This window comes from Dermacentor variabilis, chromosome 8, assembly GCF_050947875.1.
Source record: "Dermacentor variabilis isolate Ectoservices chromosome 8, ASM5094787v1, whole genome shotgun sequence".
NCBI classification, from domain to species: domain Eukaryota; kingdom Metazoa; phylum Arthropoda; class Arachnida; order Ixodida; family Ixodidae; genus Dermacentor; species Dermacentor variabilis.
This window is the reverse complement of record NC_134575.1, coordinates 161197773-161219764: the sequence shown is the minus strand read 5'-3', so window position 1 is coordinate 161219764 and position 21992 is coordinate 161197773. Positions and strand designations below refer to the sequence as shown.

The following is a 21992-nucleotide window of genomic DNA, read 5'->3' as shown; positions in this document are numbered from 1 at the left end:
GCTAATTTGTGCAGGCGTTTCTTTTTATTAGACAGGCGCTTGAGACGGATGTTGTACCATGGGGCGTTTAGATTACATGCAATGGGGCGCAGTGGGATGTATTTGTTTGTTAGTTCCGCAATTTTTGCAGCAAACATATTCCAGTTGGTCTGAACGGTACGGCTGTCGAAATTGTTCATAGATACGTCTAGAAAAGCAGGTAATTCGGCCTTGATTGCTTCAAAATTTCCTTTCGCGTAGTCTCGAAAAGATTTGAATTTTTTACCGGTTTTTAGCCGCAAAATTTTTAAGTCAAACGAAAGTGCTGAATGGTCGCTCAAGCCGGGTAAATAGGTGACGTCGGAAACTAGGTCAGGCCGCGATGTTAATAGAAGGTCAAGTATGTTCTCAACGGATTCGGTAGTGCGTGTCGGTTGAGTAACAAGTTGTGAAAGTGAGAAGACAGAGCACATGTCTAAGAACTCATTGGCTAATGAAGAAAAAGTGTGTAAAGTTGGAGGTTCAGTATTACATATTATGTTCGGTAGATTAAAATCGCCAAGCAAAAATAAAGCTAATGTAGGATGACGAGATGTAACAATATTAATGATATCATGCATCTCGTTTACGAAGTTAGATGAATAAGTTGGGGGCGGTAACAAACACCAATGATTATCCTGTGGTGATTTATTTCAATGATGGCCCAAACCGTTTCGAGGTCAGTATCGACATGAATACACTGAGATGGGAAATCTTTACAAATGGCTAAGAGCACGCCGCCTCCCTGACGCATTGTACGGTCACAACGATACAGTGAAAAATGGTGTGCGGTTTGAAGAATTTCGTTATCTTGAATCTGCGAATGTAGCCACGTTTCGGTAAGCACAAAGATGTCGGCGTTGCAAGTCTCCAAGGCAGATTTTAAGGAAGTGCGCTTATTCATGACGCTTCGAATATTTGTAAAGAACACAGACACGATGCATGATTCTCGTCCCCATCCCCTCCCGTTTTCCTAACTGGGCACGTGCTGGGAATTTGCATGCCCGCCGTTATCTCGTGGTTCATATGGCGCATGCTCGTTGACGGTGTCTGTTGCCGGGTCATAGACGAACTCTTTTTAATTCATTATTAGTTTGGTGTACCATAACTGAAAAGGGCATGGTTGGGGCTGGCTTTTAGCGTACTCAATTAGTTTTTTTACGGACATGACGGGTGCCGGGCGAAAAATCTTCGGAGGTAGAAATCCCTTTTCTTTCAGCTGTGCGCGCATAAAGACTACTTTGTCTTTTATTTTTGTGTTGGTGAATTTAACTACAATTGGGCGACACTTATTAGGCGTGTAGTGACTAATGCGATGAGCACGTTCGACTGCCGTGTCAGGCAGGTTGTCGATTACACCGGTTAGGGCTTCTCTTATGCGTGATTCGGACTGTTCCCACGATTGCCGAGAGTCACGGATGTCATGAAATATGAGGTTGTTGCGTCGCGATCTGTCCTCAAGTTCGTCAACGCGCATTAGTAAAGAGTCAAGCCGAGTTGTTTGGGCTTGAGCCGACGCCTCGATGCCAGTCATTTCATCATGGATATGGTCTAAAACATTTGTTTTTTTTCATCAAGGTTGTCTACTCTTTTCTGGATACATTCCATTTTGGTCTCGATGTTCTTTTGACCAATCTTAATAGCCTTGACGTCGTTAACCAACTCGGCCTGACCCTTAGCAGATTATACAGAACGAGCCTGAAGGTCTTTTACCAGCCGGAAAAGAACTTCCGTCTGCTCAGAAGGATTTGACGGCAAATTCTGCAGCTCGAGTAATGCCTTAGTATGCGTAGTAGGACCGGGATTAGTTTCCACGTCACCTGAGCACAATAACAGCAACGCCATAGAGAAACAATCTGCGACAATTTCACAGAGCACTTGTTGGCACGGAAGCAATAGCAAAAATGGGTCGTCACTTTGCTTAGCATAAAGCGGAAAGTTTTTACAGACCTGCGAAGTGGAAAGGTGCGTTGTATGAGCCATGGTGCTCCAAATGCTGCTTCCGTGCCAACTAAACGGACTGACGCTCGGACAGCCGCTTAAGTTGCCACTGCGATGTGACGACACGGTTGACGATGATGGTGCGCAGAAAGCTGGGTGCAGTAGTTGTAGTGGTTTGATGTGGAGATAGTTGCCGGTCTGCTGGTAGATTGTGGCCTTGCTTGATAGTAGTAGTCGTTGCGAAGGGTCATACTGCGAATACGCTGTGCACGGACACAGCAGCAGCAAGAACGCGAAGATCGCCTGCGAAGTGGAAAGGTGCGTTGTATGAGCCATGGTGCTCCAAATGCTGCTTCCGTGCCAACTAAACGGACTGAAGCTCGGACAGCCGCTTAAGTTGCCACTGCGATGTGATGACACGGTTGACGATGATGGTGCGCAGAAGGCTGGGCGCAGTAGTTGCAATGGGTCGATGTGGAGATAGTTGCCGGTCTGCTGGTAGATTGTGGCCTTGCTTGATAGTAGTAGTGGTTCTGAAGGGTCATACTCCGAATACGCTGTGCACGGACACAGCAGCAGCAAGAACGCGAAGATCACCTGGGAAGTGGAAAGGTGCGTTGTATGAGCCAGGGTGCTCCAAATGCTGCTTGCGTGCCAACTAAACGGACTGAAGCTCGGACAGCCGCTTAAATTGCCACTGCGATGTGATGACACGGTTGACGATGATGGTGCGCAGAAGGCTGGGCGCAGTAGTTGCAATGGGTCGATGTGGAAATAGTTGCCGGTCTGCTGCTAGATTGTGGCCTTGCTTGATAGTAGTAGTGGTTCCGAAGGGTCATACTCCGAATACACTGTGCACGGACACAGTAGCAGCAAGAACGCGAAGATCACCTGGGAAGTGGAAAGGTGCGTTGTATGAGCCAGGGTGCTCCAAATGCTCCTTGCGTGCCAACTTCTTCCGTGCCTTCCGTGCCAAAAGCTGCTTCCGTGCCGATTTGTCGGACATTTTATCTCCAACGCATTAAACAATAATGACGGACTAGTCACACCTTCATTCTTCGTCCTTGTCCAATGCCCCGGGAATAATATTGAATAAGTAGCACCAGTAAGCCTAACGCTGAACCTTGGTTACGGCTTCCAGTTCTGCTATCCTAGAGCTAACATTTGATCTAGTTGGTTTATGCACACATTTGTTCATTCGATCAAGCCATTTCCTTACGTTGCAAATCATCGCCAATGGTTTCGGCATATTAAGGCGAAAGCCTTAGGTGTCTACGTTGGCGGAGACCTCGGCGGTGCCCTTGTCGAAACTGCGGCGTGACGAATAATGGCCGGCGCCGCAAAGAGTAAAATCAGGTCAACAAATGCTCGGATTGACGTCACATTTCTCAGGTAGGCTCCTGTAAACAAAGTAAGTTAGTGGCTTTGAAGAAAAATTTGATACATTTAGGTGTGGGTGGGAATCGAGCCCAGGCCTCCAGGCTCTGAGACAAGTGCGCTTCGATAGAGAGAGGATTTCAAAGCGGACACACTCGGCGAAAACTGGCATCAGAAAGCACGTCACGCTAGTAATAATGTCGACAGTTTGCTGCCGGGAGCATCGGCAAAAATATTTGAAATGAAGTTAACAGACAACATTTATTTATTGTTTCCAGGCAAAACTAAACTAAATACTAAAACGAAACTAAAACTATATGAGATTATACCCTCATCATCCTCAGCAGCAGCGAAATTTATGTCCACTGCAGGACGAAGACCTCGCCCTGCGATCTCCAATTACCCCTGTGCAGCGCCAACCAATCTCAACTATCGGCCGCGATTTTACTAATTTCATCGCACCACCTATTATACTGTCGTCCTCGACTGTGTTTGCTTACTCTTGGCACCGATTCTGTAACCCCAATGGTTATCTAACCTGCGCTTTACATGCAATGCCCAGCTCCATTTTCTTCCCCTAAGGTCAATTATAATACCTGCTACATCCGTTAGCGCTCTCATCCAAGACGCTCTCTTTCTGTCTCAGCGTTATGCCAGCATTGTTCGTTCCATTTGTCCTCAAGCTTCTTTGTCACTCTCCAAATTTCTGCCCGATATGTCAGCACCAGTAAAATGCAGTGGTTGCACACCTTCCTTTTCTATGATACTAAGCTTCCAGTGAGGTGCTGACAATGTCTGCCTTCTGCGATCCAACCCATTCTTATGCTTCTAATTACTTCGATCTCACGATCAGGGTTCGACTTGATTAAGTGTCTTAGGTAAATGTACTCCTTCACAGACTGTAGAGGCTGACTGGCGATCCTGAACTCTTGTTTTCTTGTCCGGCTGTTCATCATTATCTTTGTCTTATGCATGTTATTCTTGAACTCCACTCTTACACCCTCTCCGTTAGCGTTCTCAATCACTTGTTGTAGCTCGTGTGCAGTGTTGGTAACTAGAACAATGTCGTCGGCAAACAGAAGTTTGCTAAGACATTCACCGTCGATCCTTACTCCTAGGCCCTCGCAGTTTAGCAGCTAGAATACTTCTTCCAAGCTGTTATACTTTGCTACTTTATTGCGCTACCTAGCGACCTAGCAATGACGCGCCAGATGCATGCGTCATGCGTCAGACACGCCACCGAAGCGAGCAAGGCCAGCTGCACACGTGAATGGTGGCCTGTTCGGTGACCCGCCTGTCTGTTTTTTTGTTTTCTTTATTTAGCGTTGTTTTGTGGGCTCACGGTGTTGTGGAACAAGTGATGGAGAACTTTGAACTTCGCATCAAGAAGACTCCTGTATTTTTCACTAGAAGGTATGGGAAAAGGGAGAGAGTAGAGAGAAGGATAAAGTCATAATACACCCTGCCAAACTGGTATTCTTGCACCACGCACGTTCAAGAAATCGCTCCACACTTGGAAGGCACCACCGCACCGCCGGTTGCTGTTCGTAGACCGCGCCCGCCAGTAAGGCACGTAGGTTGAGAAGTACCAAGTGTCCGGTGCCTCTGGGGGGGGGGGGGGGCACTTTGGCTCCAGAATGGAGAATATACAACAACCTCCCCCGGATGAGCGAACTATTATTGAGCTCATTGCTCCACAATCGCCAAGGGATACAGCAGCTGTATCGGTCGCTTCACCTCAGTTCCCCGACTTTATACCAGTTTGCAGGACCGCACCCTGCCGTCTCTACCCTTAAATGTTTCCTTAATTCTGGATGTCTACCACATGTGGCGTTTCATGCGGTCTCCCCTCAGGAGCGCCAAGGCACATTTCTTGAGATCACTCGAAGTCGTTGGTCGGCACATATGGGCCGATCGGAGCTCTAATAACTACTCTTTCCGCCACATTCTCCAGAAACTATCGGCCATGGCAGTCCGGCACTTGCAGCGTCGTGAGAGATGCATGCCACCGCCAGGAATTTCGCCCGGCAGCAGGTGTAGAGGAAGGGTCGTCAACTTTCTTCCGACAAGGAAGTGAGCCGGTGACAGTGGTTCTGGCTCTTGAGGATTATCATATATGAAAGTCAAAGGGCGTGAGTTGATCACGGCCTCCACCTCTTAAAGAAGGGTGGTCAGTTCTTCGAAACTCAAGCTACTCCGACCTAACACCTTTCGCAATGCTACTTTCACAGATCGCACCATCCGCTCCCAGAATCGACCCCACCAAGCTGCTCGTTCAACAATAAACTTCCATCTGATCTGCTTTCCGGCGAAGTATGACTGCAATTCCTCGACTTGCAACAGCATGAACATTGCCTTTAGATCCCTGGCTGCCCGCTTGAATGTGAGCGCGTTGTCCGAGTAGACCGTCGAGCAAATTCCGCGGCGTGCCACGAAGCCTTTAAAGGTCAAGAGGAAGGCTATAGCCGACAGGTAGCTGACGAGCTCAAGGTGGACGGCACGTGTCACAGCACCGGTGAAAATAGCGATGTAGCATTTTTTGCGGTCGCTTGACTGTTGGCAAATCAAGGGCCGTGCAAAAACGATGACAACGATGTCAAACGGGTTTCCCTTTGTCACTCTGGCAGCTGCAAGTGGTGCTACTGGTTCCGTAGCTGGAGGGCAACATTGTCTGTGACAGACGAGGCAATGCTTGATAATTTTCTTTACGGCCTGACGTCCTCGGATAATCGAATACTGTTCTCGCAGCTCTGCAAAAGTATCCCGTACGCCCGTGTGCAGCATTCTCAAGTGTTCCTTCTGTATGAGACGTGACGTGAGGGGGTGATTGCCAAGGAGAACAATGGGATGCTTAGTCTCTTCGTTGTTATCATTGAATTGCAAGCGTGCACCAACTCTCTTGAGGCCCTCTTTATCGAAGTACGGATTGAAAGGCAAATCAGGAGAGCTGCTGTGCAGTGGTCTTTGATTCTTGAGGTTTGAAATGTCGTCGCTGAACGCATCTGCTCGAGCTTTAGCCAACCAGTATCGTTCGGCGCTGATTACTTCTTCAGCTCTTAATAAGCTGATCGTCCTTCCTTCTTTGTTGTGGCAGTTGTCGACAAAGCGGCGGACCTACGCGATTACTCGCACGACTCTGCTTAATGAACTCTAATTCGCAGCATTGAAAATTGCCGTGGATGACGATGATACTATGGGCATCACCGTAACATTTCGCTCTTCTATTTGGCACTCCCCAACCTTCGAGCTCGGCTCACTTATAGTTGGCCAACACGTGTCATCCTCTTGAAGCCAAAGCGGTCCTTTCCACCACAGTTCGCTTTCCCTCAGGGCCGATGGCAGAATGCCAGGGGTGATTAGGTCAGCGGGGTTGTCTGAGCCTGGGCAGGGTCTCCAATCCCGGAGATCTGTCAGCGCTTGTAACTCAGACTCGATTTGCCACGAAGGGCTTTCATCTGGCAGCATTTCCCTTGATCCAGTGCATGGCTACTGTAAAGTCAGTCCAGAAGATGGCACCAACATTCTTCAGATCCAATGCCTTGGCAACGTAGGGGCATAGTCGCGCGCGAACAAGGGCTCCCATAAGCTCCAATCGAGGTAGCGATAGGCGTTTCAAAGGGGCCACTCTTGATTTAGCCATGACCAAGCTGACATTTGTTAGTCTGAACGGAGACTTGGTCACGATGTATGCGACAGCACCATAGGCCTTCGGCTTGCGTCAAAGAAAACATGCACCACTTTCTCCGTATCATCGTTTCTAAAGTATGCCGCTATCAGTCTTCGAATAGACACTCCTTCAATGCAAAGAGGAAGAAGACGATGGTGCGAGCGGTCGCATCCCTATTGAAAATTTGCCCGATGCTGGGCATAGTGGAATCCATCATCCATCATCATGGTGGATTATGGTAGTGGGTGGCATGCTGGGTGACGGGTGGCATGCTGGGTGACGGGTGGCATGGTGGGTGCTGGGTGACATGGTGGGTGACGGGTGGCACGGTGGGTGCTGGGCGGCATGGTGGTTGCTGGGCACGGCGGGTGCTGGGCAGCATGGTGGTTGCTGGGCACAGTGGGTGCTGGGCGGCACGGTGGGTGATGGGTGGCACGGTGGGCACTGGGTTGGATATCATCGTGGGCGCAGCACGTCAAAGGCAAGTTGTGTGATGAATTGAAGGAGCAGCCATTGCCATTCGGAAGCTCATGACGGGTTATCTTTATGTGATGTTGAGTCTTGTGAAGTGTACAGTCTGTATATACATGTTGCCAAGATGCGGCTATTTTCATGCCATAACAAATCAATATGTAAAGCACCATACTACGTAGCATATCATCACACTTTATTGAAAAAGCATCACTGGACTTGTACTGTATTTACTTTTCCACTCGCTTGCTCTGGCGTCCTGCTTGTGTAAAAGAGAGCTCCAAAGGTGCTTTCGCAGGGAAGCAAGGTGGTTCTCCGGATGTGGTGCAGGTGGCATCATTGGATGGTCACTTATGTATTTCGCCAGGCAGTCTAAAAGGAGAGTGCAATAAATATATAAGTAAATTGTTTTTCCAATGATTTCTAGCAATAAGTGAATGAAGGAAATCTGCTCTAATCACTTCATTAAAAAGTTTAAGATAACAAAATGCAGCAAATGTCACACACAAACATGCTACCCAGCACGCAAGCCAGCACAGGTTTATTTGCAGTGAGTATGGATACACATGCATCACATTGTTTTGCAGATTTACATGGAATTTTTGTATGTTTTTTGCCAAAGCCACGCCTCTTCTCATCTGGAGGTTGGCTTAACTGCAAAATTTAGACACATGGGAGCTGTACTCAAAGCCTTATGGAGTGGATATTTGGCTTCTGATTTTGCATAATTTGTCTGCTCTTCAACCACCCAAATTCCTGTCAAATTCAGAGAGCCACAATTTGGCTACACTGTCTCTAACGCATGCAGGGGAGATGCAAGGTGCAAGCTGTCTGATTTGTCCATTCTATCATTTGTTAGCTTTACTTGTTGCTCGTGCAGTTGGTGAGGAAGTCGTAACTTTAGCATTTGCCATATAGGCATAAAAGATTTCATGTAAAAGCTGTATAATGGCTGGCTTGCAAGCTTTATTTAGCTGCAAATGATGGCAACTAATGTTTTAAAGTGAAGCTTTTTTTGCCTCTTCTCCCAACATTACGGGCGCTGCAGCTGCTATGGTCTTGTCATACCTGCCGTTGGATTTCTTGCAACATTACTAGATGGCGCTCACCTCTGCACATCCTGACCGGCGCTGCTGCCCCGGCATTTCACCGTTAGTGTGTATTGCACGTGCTGTGCTGGTTTTAATTTCTATGCGAGAAAAATGCAGCTGCTGGGCTGTGATAGTGTAAACATTAGAATCGTCCTTAGTCTGAAGAGAGCGCTTTGAGCTGGAATCTCAACAGTGTGTTCGCCATGTATGTAGAAGGAGCCCATTAACACGCGCCAGCAAGGCGTGCACTCGACGTCGAGGACACCCAGACTTGAAAGAAGTGTCACACAGAACAGGAGCGTCTTCGCTACGCAGTGAAATGTAGTGCAGACCGCGAATTTATGTATACATTGTATACATACAATTACAATAGCTAATTGAAGTATGCACAGCCTCATAATTCAATTAAAGTTTAATATTTCTGCCATGATGTGGTGCGCCATGTGAGGCAATGACAACGCTCCATTCCTTCTCAGAGATTATGAACAATGACTCGCAATAACGCCTCAAGCAAACACATCTCCCTGTGTGTTCTGTGGGCTATGCAGACAAACAGAAGTGGTGCATGCAAGGTAATGCTTAACATCAACTCGCCACTTTCGTATTGGACTAAACACTGAAAAAATTACAAACTTGCCACTAACATCACCGTTAATTATTGTCAATCAAAGCAAACAATGTGTGCTTCGTGTACATCGATTCTCACAGTGCATGGGATCTGCCATTTTTTCTCTACTTTTCAATCTCCATATTGCTACTTTGCTAAGGTAACCTACATCTTCAATGTAACAAAAAAGCCCAAAGAAGCATCTTAACGTAATACAGAGCAATCTTTCATGCTCGTCTGTTTAAAAAAAACATATTTATGTAGGAAATGAAATCTTCGGCAGAGTGTTGATGCGACTACAAGAGTACCTGGTACTTTGACCCATAAAACAATTGAATCTTGGCAGAAGAATGCCAGTTACAGCCACACTATACAGTCCTTTCTAATCCAGGCTGGCGGAAAGCGCTGGAATTCCGCATGATGCCCAGCACCTTGCTTTTCTTGGCACCGACAAGAGGCATGAAAATTTTAGGATGCTTTGCGTAGAACAAGATCAGCTATGCAGATCAGAGCGTACATGCGACTAATGTTCGAGGTGCTTTCTTTGTGTAGCAGTTCTTTCCTCATTCTTATGCTTAAATAAAATGAGATCAGTGAAAGTATGCCGAAAGTGCTGATAGGCCATGTCTTACAAACTTCAATAATCAGAACATCTAAAATCAAGAAAGCGGCTGACAGATGGAATAGCACACAGTGGTATGAAGGTTATAAACATGGATGAGGTGCCTCAGAAAGGCTGACCAACTTTTGAGCTATCTTCGTCAAAAGTGGCCTGGTCAGCCTTGCCATGTTAGTTTTAAAGGACTAGTAGGGTGACATCACGTGCAGTTGTTGTCAGTGGCAGCTGGTTGTAAAGGGAGAGACTTTAAGGAGAATGAGCGCTGTCGTCTGACGTCTGTAAGCATGGTTCCTAAGACGAGGGCACAAGACCGTGAGAATAGGAAGGCGGCGAGAAAAGAAACAAAAGAAAAGGAGAAAAAAAGAGATGCCAAGAGGCAAAAAAAGAAAGACAAGAAAAAGAAGGGCATGGGAGCGTGTTAAGGAAGTGAGGGGTTAGGGAGCATTCAGGAGTGTCATTGGCGGCATCTTTCTGCCGTTTTAGAAGAACTGGTCAGGCGGTCAGTGTGCGAGTAACAAAAAAGACCCCAAAAGATATCAGTTGAAAGAATGACTTGAGTAGCATAGCAGCAACGCGTCGGGTAATGTTGAAGAAATTAAGATGGCGACAAGGAGTCTGGGATGCAATGTATGTGGTAGCTGGCAGGCAGAGGCATGGTGTTTTAGGGATGTCAGCCTCAGTAGCTCAACGCAGGTGTCGTCACAGTGGTATATAGAGCTGGTGATACCCTGTGTGACTGATGCGCAGAAAAACGTATCCTGGCATCTGGGATTTTGGATTGTGGTGGTGAGGGTGTTCAAAAAATATGATAGAAAACAGACAAAAGGGGGGAACTGAAAGTGGAATAACAAATAGGAGGGTTACATGAGCAAAAGCGGGCGGAGGCAGGTGTACATGGGAAAAGGGGTCATACAGTTGATATAAACATTAAAACACGAAAGAATATATTAAATTGAGTAGTAAGCAGGTAAAAATTAGAAACGGTGGAATAGGTGAGGTTAAGAATTAAGTTTAGCTGGTGGCACAATGTGTTTTGCGCCTTGGTTGATGACATGAGGCTTTCCGATTTAAGTTACAGCTTTAAAGTTTTTAAAGATTCTAAGTTGCTGTGTTAAATTGATTCCCATTGGATGTAGGCATTTAAACTTGTGTATGAGGTATGATTCCAGATATTTCCTCTAGCGAGGTGAGCGGAAATTTGTAGTCTATAGAGCCTTGCTTTGTCACATATGACATGTTCATTGAAGTGGCTGGCTACTCCTTTAGGTAAATTGTTTTGTATCTGCGCGGTGACCGTTCAGTCTTTTATGATTTTTTTGTCCTGTCTCACCTATGTATTATTTGCTACAAGTGGCACATTCTAGACAGTAGACTACATTGCTTGATGTGCAGATGAAACTCGAAGTTACGTTGTTTGAGTAATTTGATGCTGTACTTAATACTGTAGTAGTAGATTAAATATGTTTGCATGTAGAGCACCCGGGCGGCCACAGGGACTGGTTCCTAACTTTGTTGTTGTTTTTAGTTTGGCACATACAAGAATATCCTTAATATTATAGTGTTGCATCTCAAGACTACTCTGGGCAGGGCGGGAAAAATCTTGTTTCTGGTTGCTGGTGAGAATTGGGTAGTATTTATTGAGGATGTTGTTCATGTTTGGGAGTGTGAGAATTTAGTAGTAAGAATAGGCGCTGTTCTTGTGATCCTAGGGTGGGGCTTGAGCACGTCGGCTCAGTCAAGTTTGGTTGCATCGGTGCAGGCTTTCTGAAGGGCACTCTTTGGGTGGTTCCCGTTTGATAGGGTTTCTTTAGGGTGATCAAGTCTATCTATGTAGTCTTGGTTTTCAACACACATGTGACGTAGCCATGTGCTTGGCCTTTAAAGATGCCTTCTTTGCAATGTGGCTTGATGGTGGCTTGTATATTCTAGGTACTGTTGTTTGTCAAAAGGTTTCCATACAGCATTGTCATTAGTCTCCCAGTGTCAATGTATATTGTTTAGTCCAGAAAGTTTATGCGCTCCACTGAAGATTTTGATGCGAATTTTATTGTTGGCTGAAAAGAATTTAGAAATCCTACATATTTATCTAGGCTGTCTTGACCATGTCACCATATTATGAATATGTCGTCTATGTATCGTAGGTATGTGTGGGGCCTGTCAGTGCAGCGCAATAGGAAGTCTGTAGAATCCCCATAAATATGTTCGCATAAATATGTTTTCCCATGTACATCTGCTTCCGCCCGCTTTTGCTCATGCCACCCTCTTATTTGTTATTCCAGTTTCAGTTCGCCCCCACATTTGTCTGTTCTTTATTCTATTTTTTCGAAACACCCTCACCAACATATTCCAAAATCCCAGGCGCCAGGATACCTTCTTCGGAGCCTCAGCCACACAGGGTATCGCCACTTCTGCATACCGCTGTGACGACACCTACGTTGAGCTACTGGGACTAACGTCCCTAGAAAGACCGTGCCGCTGCCTTCCAGCTACCCTATGCACTGCATTCCAGACTCCTTGCTGCCATCTTAACTCCTTCTAAATTATCCGACGCATTGCTGCTATGCTACTCAAGTCATTCTTTCAACTAATGTCTTTTCGGGTTGTTTTTGTTACTCGAGCACTGACCGCCTCACCGGCTCCTTTAAAGCCACAAGAACATGCTGCCAAAGACACCCCTGAATGCTCCCTAACCTCTTGCTTCCCTAACACCTTCCTATGCCCTTCTTTTTCTTTTCTTGTTCTTTCTTTCCCTCTTGGTCTCTTTTTTTCTCCTTTTCTCCCCGCCTTCCCACTCCCACTATTGTTCCTACGTCTTAGGAATCATGCTTACAGACATCAGGTGACCGCGCTCATTCTCCTTCAAGTCTCTCCCTTTACAACCAGCCACTCCTGACAACTGCATGTGACGTCACTCTACTAACACTTTAAAACCAACATGCCGAGGATGACGAGGCAGCCTTTGAGAAGATAGGTCCTCCTAACGAAACGTTGGCCACCCTTTCCGAGGCACTTTATCCCTGTTTATAACTTTTACATCCCAATAATCAGAATAGTGTTTTGAAATTGCATGGCTGTGAATGCTGCAGATTGTAAAGCAGCACATCAGTTGACCACAGTCAACACTTTGGACGGCAGTAGTTTAAAAAGCTTCTTTTAGACCATACAATTTGCCAAGGTGTGTCGGAACCCAATTTTCTTGAGAAGCATTATTTCAAAAAAGTGAAATGAAAGCTGCAGCGTGAAAAGCTACAATAACGCATGCCAAGTCTACATTAGAAATTTCAAAGACAATGAGGTGCTTAAATGTTCACTTCTGTTAAGACAATGAGCAGCAGGTGAATGCAAGCTATCAAGGTCCTGTCAAAATTAACCGCTCGTGTAGCCACCCGACTTTCTTGATTGTTTTTAATTGAAACTGATTATGGGGGAAACTTTGTGGGCGATTTTCGCCGGAAACCCATATCCCGAAATTATCTTGTGCTGTTTTTCATACCCACAGAGACATTTAAATTGTGTGCCGAGACACAGTGCATATACAGCAGAAGAAAAAGATATAATATATAGGCACTTGCCTCATTCTTGCTTTGGCATTTCTTGTCGCTCTGTATACATCATGTAATGCTAACTCATTCAGATAACTTGTAGATATGCAGTTATGTTTCTCAAATGAGGTGACTGTTGACTTACTCTTCAAAGCAGCCACTTTCTCCGGTGTTGCCGGAAGCTTCCAAGATGCGCGGCACATTGTCCGGCAGGCCTGTCCAGTCAGGCTGCTTTCACCTGCTTGCACTGGTGTCCACAGGTGCCATGCCACCTCTAATGGGTACTTTCCGTCGGAAGCAGACTTGAATATGTAATGCCACTTGTTGAGTGGCATCACAAATCCCACACCAATCTGTACCTGCAATAGATATGAAGTGTTTTTTTCCTGAGCAGTATTCTTAACACTAAAACGCACTTGTATAAAACAATATGATATAGGTTAATTAGATCCGTCAATTTCTGATGCAACTCTATAATTTCCTATTTCTGCCCCTCGAACAAGTTTAAAAAAAACTGGGGTTAAACCCAACCTCACCAAGAAATTCATTTTTGTGTAAAGGATTAAACTAATAAAATTTTCCCATTTTAAGGGCAGCAAACACTCATATTTCGTACAGTCTAACCTTGCAATAATGAAATTAACAGAGAAAGCGAAACAATTGATTCAAATAGGCGCACCGCCATGCAGAGAACAGTGCAAGAACGAGTGACGTCAAGGCCTCCAAGATTGCAGTGTCACACGGAGAACAGTGCAGCACGTTACCTAGAGACCTACGCGCGCCAGTCTCCAAAATCCACCACCATCACACTACATGGCCTTGTTCTAAAGAACATTGGAGACATGCCTTGAAAGTAAGATTACCCTTGCATGGTTGAAAACAAGTGAATTCCCTTGTGGGCTCTGAAAACCACTCGCACCACTCACTCATCTCAGCAGTTATATTTTCGTCATGACTAAACTGCAGCGACGAATGCGCCAAGTCCCGTCACAACTTCAAACTTCAGAACTCAGTGTGCACGCTCCTTTTACTGCGACCAGGTTTGAAATGTTTGTTGTAACAGTGCAGCGCTAGTACAGCGGCAGCGGAATTCTCTTTAGGGACAATTGCACCTTCTACATCTTTTTGTAGGTTTTTGCGCAATATGTGCGTTGCTGTTTTTTGTCATTAAGCCCTTCAGTTGATGTCTAGCGCCCGTTCAGACTGTCTCTTTGTGTGTGTGTGTGCCCTTGCACTTGTCATGATGTCCAAGTTCAGCTACCACCAACTAGAACTAACTTTTGCATTAATCAGAAGTACATATTAGCACGCTTTATAAAAAGCCAAAGGATTAGCACTATGCTGACCGGAAATGAGAAATGGTAAGAATATTCTGGCTGAAAACAACATTTCATGTTTATCAACACTGACGGGCAAGTAATTAAGAAAGTTGGTGTACGTTAATGTTTACCTTTTGAGTGATACAAGGGACAGAAAGAAGACAACAAGACACAAAAGCTACCAATTCAACATTAATTTTGGTGCAAAAATTTAAGATAATATTTATACTGCGTGTGCCCTTGCACTGCACAAGCGATCTTTTAAGACAAAGGGCACAAGTTGCAATACAAATGTACAAAATCATGATAAACAGTACTTGCATAAAAATAGAACAAATAAGCACGGAGTGATCACTATTCCGTGTCATTTAGAGAGTATTCCTCTTTGTAATGCAATCATAATGAGCACTGGCTGACAGATGTCCCTCTTTTTTAAATGGTATGCCTCAGTGATATTGTTGACCAATCGGTTGCCTTAAGTAAACAAAAGAGATGAACAATCTAAATCTGGCGTACATCACCAGTTGTGTCAATGCATTGTCAAGTGGGACGAGCATGCTTGTCCCTTGAGTGAATAATGGTGCTCTCCTGGGCACATGCTTATACAGCGGCCAGTCTGCCCCATGTACAAGACCGTGTATTCTTAGTACGAAGATGGTGCAGAGTGGCCGAACTCCGCGGATTGCCAGCGCGCATTGCATGGCTGTGCAACGGAGCTAAGCGGCGCAGGAGCACAGGGGCTTAGAGGTGGGACTTCATGTCATGTGTCATCCGCTAAAGCATGGCGTGCTCCCGCACTTTAGCAGATGACACGAAGCTCCACATCCCCCCTGCGCCATGCACGCTGGCACTCCGCGGGGCGTGGTCACGCTGAGTCGTGTTCGTGCCAAGAGTTGACGACCCTGTGCATTTGACCAAACATACACATGAACAGAGGCATAGAATACACTACTAATGACGGACACAAGACATATTTAGTTGTAATTTATACAAATCTTCTTTGCCTGGACGCCTTTCTCAATGCGCTTGTGGAATGCTATGCACACATATTTCGAGAGAAAAAATAAAGTAGGCAGGTATGCCGCACAGTCCACAAGTGAACTGAGAAAAGCGAGCAGGCAAGCGAGGTACGCTTGGTTAAACATACCACGAAATATGTCTAGTGTGTGTTAGGGGCAGTGTACTGCATTCCAATGTTAGGAAGCTGACAGGCCAGGAACTAAATATGTACCAAAGAAATCACCACATTTTACTGAGAAGACCGGCATGCTCGTCTGACTTGGCCGTGCATTGCCGCGATAGGGCTTTAGGCCAGATTAAATTAGTTTATCTGTTTCCACCCACGGTGAAAAATTGACAAGAGAAATCAGAGAGGCATACCACAAGACGTGTGAGCAAGCCCCCATTATGAATGCATGAAAAAAGGCGTCATTTCTAGATGACAAGGGATAGAAATTAGTCTGACTATTCACCTTTTTTTACGCATATACTGTTTATTGTGATTTTTTGCCTTTGTATTACAACTCACATTTTCCTTCTGAAGGAACTTGTGCACAATATAAGCACACATTCAGTGTTATTTTTATTCCTTCTATCAAAATATTCAGTCATCACTGGTCATGTTGTATGGTCTCCCTTCCTTCACTGTGTAAATTTTGTCCTCAAGTTATATGAACTGACTGGCAAACTCAAAACGACACTACAAATTTCACCTAGAGGATACGGCTGGTTCTCAGAAAATGCACCAATACGGCGACAGGTGTCTGTTGGCACACTGTAGCAATAATGGGTGGAAGCTACCTTTGACATTGCTGCAATACATCAGTTGTCACATGGCTACAACCCTTAAGAAACAACAGAAATGTAAGTGCACAGCAAAAACAAGCAGGTTCATCAACCACAAATTTGACTTCAGCAGCCAGAACATAGACAGTTTCATGTAGCTAAAGCATTAGCTAATATGTGGAAAATACATGCACAAGCACCCTTAGCTTGAGATACCTGCATACCAACATAAAACCATGAGTTGCAGTGCATATGATGCTTGTTCTTGACACTAGTATTTTGTGAAAAATACTTTTTGGATTACGTACCATGCTTTCAATTCATTTGCCCAGTAATCAAAGGCTTTTGACAGCATTACACTTTGTACTTGCTAGTTGAAAATATTCTCACGTGAACAGCACCAAGCAGAATAAATAGAAAACTGCCCACTGTGCTAACCAAATATGTGGAGAGACCCAAAGCAATAGAATTATTTCTGGACCGCTGTAGACTTAGAGCTTGTTGGCTGATAGTCACTATTAAAATTACACCACTGCCAAACAGATGTTCTGTGTGGTGCTGTTGAAATCAAGTTCACTTGATGAGCAACATAGCAATAACCAGCAAATGCTTTAGCAATAGCGAGCAGGCGATCTTGCATGTGCAAAACTGCATGCTTATTTAATGATAGTGCATCAATAGACTGAACTATGTACCAACTATGTGGTCTATGCAGTATAGACAAAGTCGAAAACGATGCAACTGGACACAGACTCTGCCACAATGCCTACTTGCATGAATGGGTATAGCTTAAGAAGAATATAAATAAATGTAGAGAAAGAAAGCAAGCTTACTAGAAAACTCTTCACTGCTGTAGTACTTACAGCACAGTGAATACTGGCCTTCATTTACCATTTAAAGAAATTCAAGCTCGTGTCTATTGTTCTGGGAACTTGAGAAATAATTGTGAAAAAATGGAGAAGGTTAGGCTAGTTGGCATTGACACAGCTCCTGTGACATAGTTACTAGCACAAACAAGGCGTACGGAATAAAGGTCGGACTAGCCAAAGCGGTAAGACTTCTACTGACAAGCTTTATTCAGAAGAAACATGCAAACAGGCCACCGCATGCTCAGTTAATGTGGAGACAGATGCATAAAAGAATGTGCCACATAGGGGATAACGAAATGCACATAGAAGCTGATAAGCATCCACAAGAAGCCATTACAAAGCATTCACCAGATTTTTCTGAAGACACAACACTTATTTATTAGCTGGTACCAGTGATGGAGTGCTTATGCATTCATCAGTAGCTTTCGAAATGCAAAACACCTCAAACATTTCCCTATATAACTGCCTGGCAAACTGACTGAGCACTTGTGTGCTATGAAAACGTGGGGAGCACTTATGGGTACTTTAACAGTGATCAGCCAAGTAGCCAGCGCCTGTGAGAGCATTTACAGCCTTCCGGTACTCCCCAAGCCACTCATTCAGGCACCTGTTTGTTCAATATACCACTTTCCGCAGGGAAGTGCAATGTAGCATACCACCACTACATTTCAGTTAACAAAGCAGGTGACATGCTCCTTAGTGCATGTACTTTGACGCCCGGCAATGTTTACCAACTTGCATATTCTTGTGAGCATTAGCGGTGCCGAAAAAATGCCTACACCAAACTTGTTCGCCACCTTTCTTCTAGGCGGTGGGACACCCTGTGTATGTATGGCAGAGCTGCACGGCTACCACTGGGACATGCGTTACTGCACGTCCAGTGGGCAATGTGGTAGTGCTAATGACTTTCTTGTTGTGCTGGCTTTGCTGTTAAAAACATTGTGGGTGTTTTCGAACAGTGTTCAGTAGGACTCAAGTTCACACATGAGTTGCCAGAAGATGATCACCTGCAATCATTCGATATTCGTATAATTTTAAATCATACTTTCCTTATTATATATACTCTCTTAGGAAAACGAAGCCCTTGCTCGACTACCGTTTGGCATACTCCCATGTTAAAGGATGCATAGCTCCTAGCTGCCCGAGAGCTGTTCTGGTTAAATCTTGTGCACCAGGTTTCCTGCAGCGCTCAGCAACAAGCGAGCCATTTATGTAGGGCCGGGTATCTCGATAACACTTTGGTGTCAACTACTGGGAGCCTCATTAAAGAGGTAAAAACAAATCTGGTAGCTGCTCGGTGCAATAACGCACATGCCAGTGGGTGCCCTGTGGCTGTGCCATCTGTACATGGGGTGTCCCATCACCTAAACAATGTGGCAAACCAGTGCAGTGTAGGTGTTTTCTTCAGCGCCACTAGAGCTCGCAAGAATGTGCAGGTTGGTAAGCAACGCCGAGAATCAGGGTACATGCACTAAGGAGCATGTCACCCACTTTTTTAACTGCAATGTGGGGGTGGTATACAAGATTTCACTTCCCTGTAGAAAGTGCTGTATTGGACAAAAGGGCAGGTTCTTGAATGAGAGGCTTAGGGAGCACCGGAACGCTGTAAACACTCTAGCAGGCACTGCCCATTTGGCTGACCACTGCCGAAGATGTGCTCGTAAATGCTACCTGTGTTTTCAAAACAAGCAAGTGCTCAGACGGTTTGGCAGGCAGTTAGATAAGGAAATATTTGGTGTTTGGCATTTCAAAGGCTGATGATGAATGTGTAAGCACTCCTTCACTGGAACTAACTGATAAAGGAGTGTTTGTTGTACCTTGAGAAGAACCTGCTGAATGCTTTGTAATGGTTTGTTTTGGGCAGTATTGGCTTTGTTGCGCATTTGGTTTCCTCCCATGTGGAACATTTATTTATGCATCTGTCTGCAGATATTTTTGAGCATAAGGTGGGGCCTCATTGCGTGTTTTCTGAATAAAGCTTGTAAGTTGAAGTCTAGTGCACTGTCTTGTCCAACTTTTTTCGATTAGTCTTGTTCGTGCAAGTAAACCTCACAATAATTGTAATACCAATGTTAAACAATGGTAACCATGCTGCATGCTTAGAACTGTGACATATTTGGCCCATTACACTTTTAATCCTTACGTGTGCAGAAACTGCACAAGCGTGTAGCCTAAACGAAAAAAAAAGTTGATATAAAAGGTGTAACACAGGAAAGTATCAAATCAATAAAACAAAATAACAAGAGGTAGATATAATGTGTACTAAGCAAAATAAAATGTAACGTGCAGCCAAGTGATTGATGCAAGAAAAAATAAACCTCAAGACATGTTAGGTCTAGCTTTAAAGTGAACAAGGTAATGTGTACATAATGTCTACAGACAGAAATAAGCAGCAAGTTGAATAAAGTTGAGCAGATATTTAGCCTATTTAGTAAGCACTGCTGAGTAATATGTCCATAAACTTATTGACGAATGATACTGAGATCCTACTTTTGCAAACACATACACTTCAGTCATACCTGACCAGACCATCCGATTACACACAGTGCTGCTGCAGCCATAGCTCCTCCCTGACGTGGACACTGTTGTTGGTCACGGCCTTGCCCCTGCAAGATAGGTTCTGTGTTAACTTATAGCAGTGGCACTTTAAAGAAGTCATTGTGAACACATGCAAGGAGCACAGAAAAAGTCACAAAAACAATGTTTGCACCACTGCAGGGTGGGAACAGAGCACAAGGTCAAAGTTACTGATGAATATTGTGATAATAGGGACCTCTTCATGACAATAAAATTTTTAAGACCTACAGCTACAGTACATTACAAACAAATGTTTGTTTACGTAACAATTCATTTTTTTTTCTATCAGTTAAGCAACTTTCCCTTGTCATCTCTAGTTATGTCAAAGTTATGTCAAAACACCTTGTCTCAAAACGTAAGCTGTAGTAGTAGCAAGCCGTAATTGCTTAAATTTTTTTGCCCGAACCCTATGAGGGAGATTTTGTGCGCGACGGCTTTGAGCGAGAAAACGGGCCGTCGCGCGAACATATCGCTCGTTCTTTGTCGCCTGGTTCTGGAAATCTAGAATTCGTCGCTCGTCGCCCAGAAGTGCTATGAGCGAACAGACAATAGCGCGAAGCCGGAATTGTACATCAGTCGAGTACTACCGCTTGTTGCACGGAACAAGCAAACGACTATTTTGATACGTGCAAGGTTAAGAACCTACTGCAAGACTTTAAAGAAATGTTTTACGCTGCTCCTTTGAGTAAAACACAGCAAACTAAATTAATAAAGCACACTTTTGGCGCGTATTTGCTGCCCTCATACCGGCAACACCGGGGAGACGGCTCTCAATGTCGTCGCTCGCATAGGGTACGACTTGTACGGAACGAGCTAGTGCGTCACCCATCTACATCGCGTCTCTGTCGCGCGCAAGACCGCTCGCATGGGGTACGACTTGTAGGGAACGAGCGAGCGCGACAACCATCTACATCGCGTCGCTGTCGCGCGCAAGATCACTTGCATGGTGTTTATACTTTTTCCCAATAACTGCTCACAAACCGACAACCGCGTAAACAGACATTATTTTCAACCTCGAAGCATAAGTAAGAGAGGAAACGTCATTGCAGTAAGAATAGGTAAAGAGGCAGATGAGTCTTTATTATCCAACTTTAGCAGAAAAGTGGCAGCTCGCGCAAATGAGGACTGTTGCCGAACCTAATCCCTCTCACCGGAAGGAAGCGCTCACCAAGACTTTCAATTTAGCATTAGGCCAATAAGCTTGCGCAAGCAAATTATGTCAACCAACGCTCAGCAAGCATCGGCACAGTCAATGTCGTCGCGGGAGTTCGATTTCTTACGCTCGCAAGGCATTCTAAGCACACACGAGAAGCAAGCACAGCATGCGTGTACTCACCTTTTAAATGGTACGATGCGGTCGAAAAGCGCCCTCCAAGTTGCCGGAGCTGCAAAGTTATTCCCGCATACATGCAGTTGCGTAGTGGACGACCTGCGGAACGCTAATAATGCGCATCATTTCTTTGCGGCGCCCACCGAACTCTCCAGAACCACCACGGACAAAGGGAACGCACTCGATGGCATGAAAATCGTTGGTCCACGTTTGCCTGGCGCACCACGCATACCGCGAGTTTGCAGCGAGACACAAGCTATCTTCTGGCACTTTTGTGCACGCGAACTATGTCACAATTCATTACAGCAAACGCAAAAACACGATCAAACAAACACATCGTAGCAACTCGTACGACCGACAGCACATGTAAACAAGAGAACAAGATTGGTGGATGGATACTATGAGCAACCACTTTGAAACGGGGTGGTGGGTGGCGCCACCTGTGAAATTGGGAGTTTGGTTGGCCTCCGCTATGACTAAAATAATAACCAGCACACACTCGCTTTGTGCCTTGTTGCGCCCAACTGCATATAGATGTTGCAATACATAAACAACCATCGCACAGTTTATATTATCCGCTATACTTTAGCGCGGAAAGAAATTCTATGACGTGTTTTCGATTTCCAGGAGCTTCCGTCGCATGCGGGCAGTAAAAAGATGGCCTTCGAGATTCGCGTATGCCATTCTTAGGAAGCCTTCTCTGGGCTGTAATTTGAAGAAATATATATAAAAAGGTTTAGTAAACAAGAAAAAAAAAGGTGTGGAAAGTGAGGGGGTGG

At 45.0% G+C, this 21992-nt stretch overlaps 1 protein-coding gene across 1 annotated transcript; it reads right to left on the bottom strand.

The window, feature by feature from the left end:
* Nucleotides 1-7649: 7649 nt before the first annotated feature.
* LOC142590698 (BEN domain-containing protein 5-like) lies at nucleotides 7650-21596 on the bottom strand. The gene is made up of 4 exons (XM_075703116.1): nucleotides 21220-21596; nucleotides 19826-19912; nucleotides 13479-13692; nucleotides 7650-7846 (listed from the first exon to the last, which is right to left on the bottom strand). The coding sequence occupies exons 2-4, from the start codon at nucleotides 19865-19867 to the stop codon at nucleotides 7671-7673; spliced, it is 432 nt and encodes a 143-aa protein (XP_075559231.1). The 5' UTR covers nucleotides 19868-19912; nucleotides 21220-21596; the 3' UTR covers nucleotides 7650-7670.
* Between the last annotated feature and the right edge of the window lie 396 nt (nucleotides 21597-21992).

Bases quoted from the DNA above. Each gene is read 5' to 3' on its own strand.
- LOC142590698 (XM_075703116.1), bottom strand. From the start codon at position 19,867: ATGGCTGCAGCAGCACTGTGTGTAATCGGATGGTCTGGTCAG. The intron at 13,693-19,825 runs GTATGACTGAAG...TATCTATTGCAG, and splicing joins TAATCGGATGGTCTGGTCAG to GTACAGATTGGTGTGGGATT. The intron at 7,847-13,478 runs GTAAGTCAACAG...CTCTCCTTTTAG, and splicing joins GAAAGTGGCTGCTTTGAAGA to ACTGCCTGGCGAAATACATA.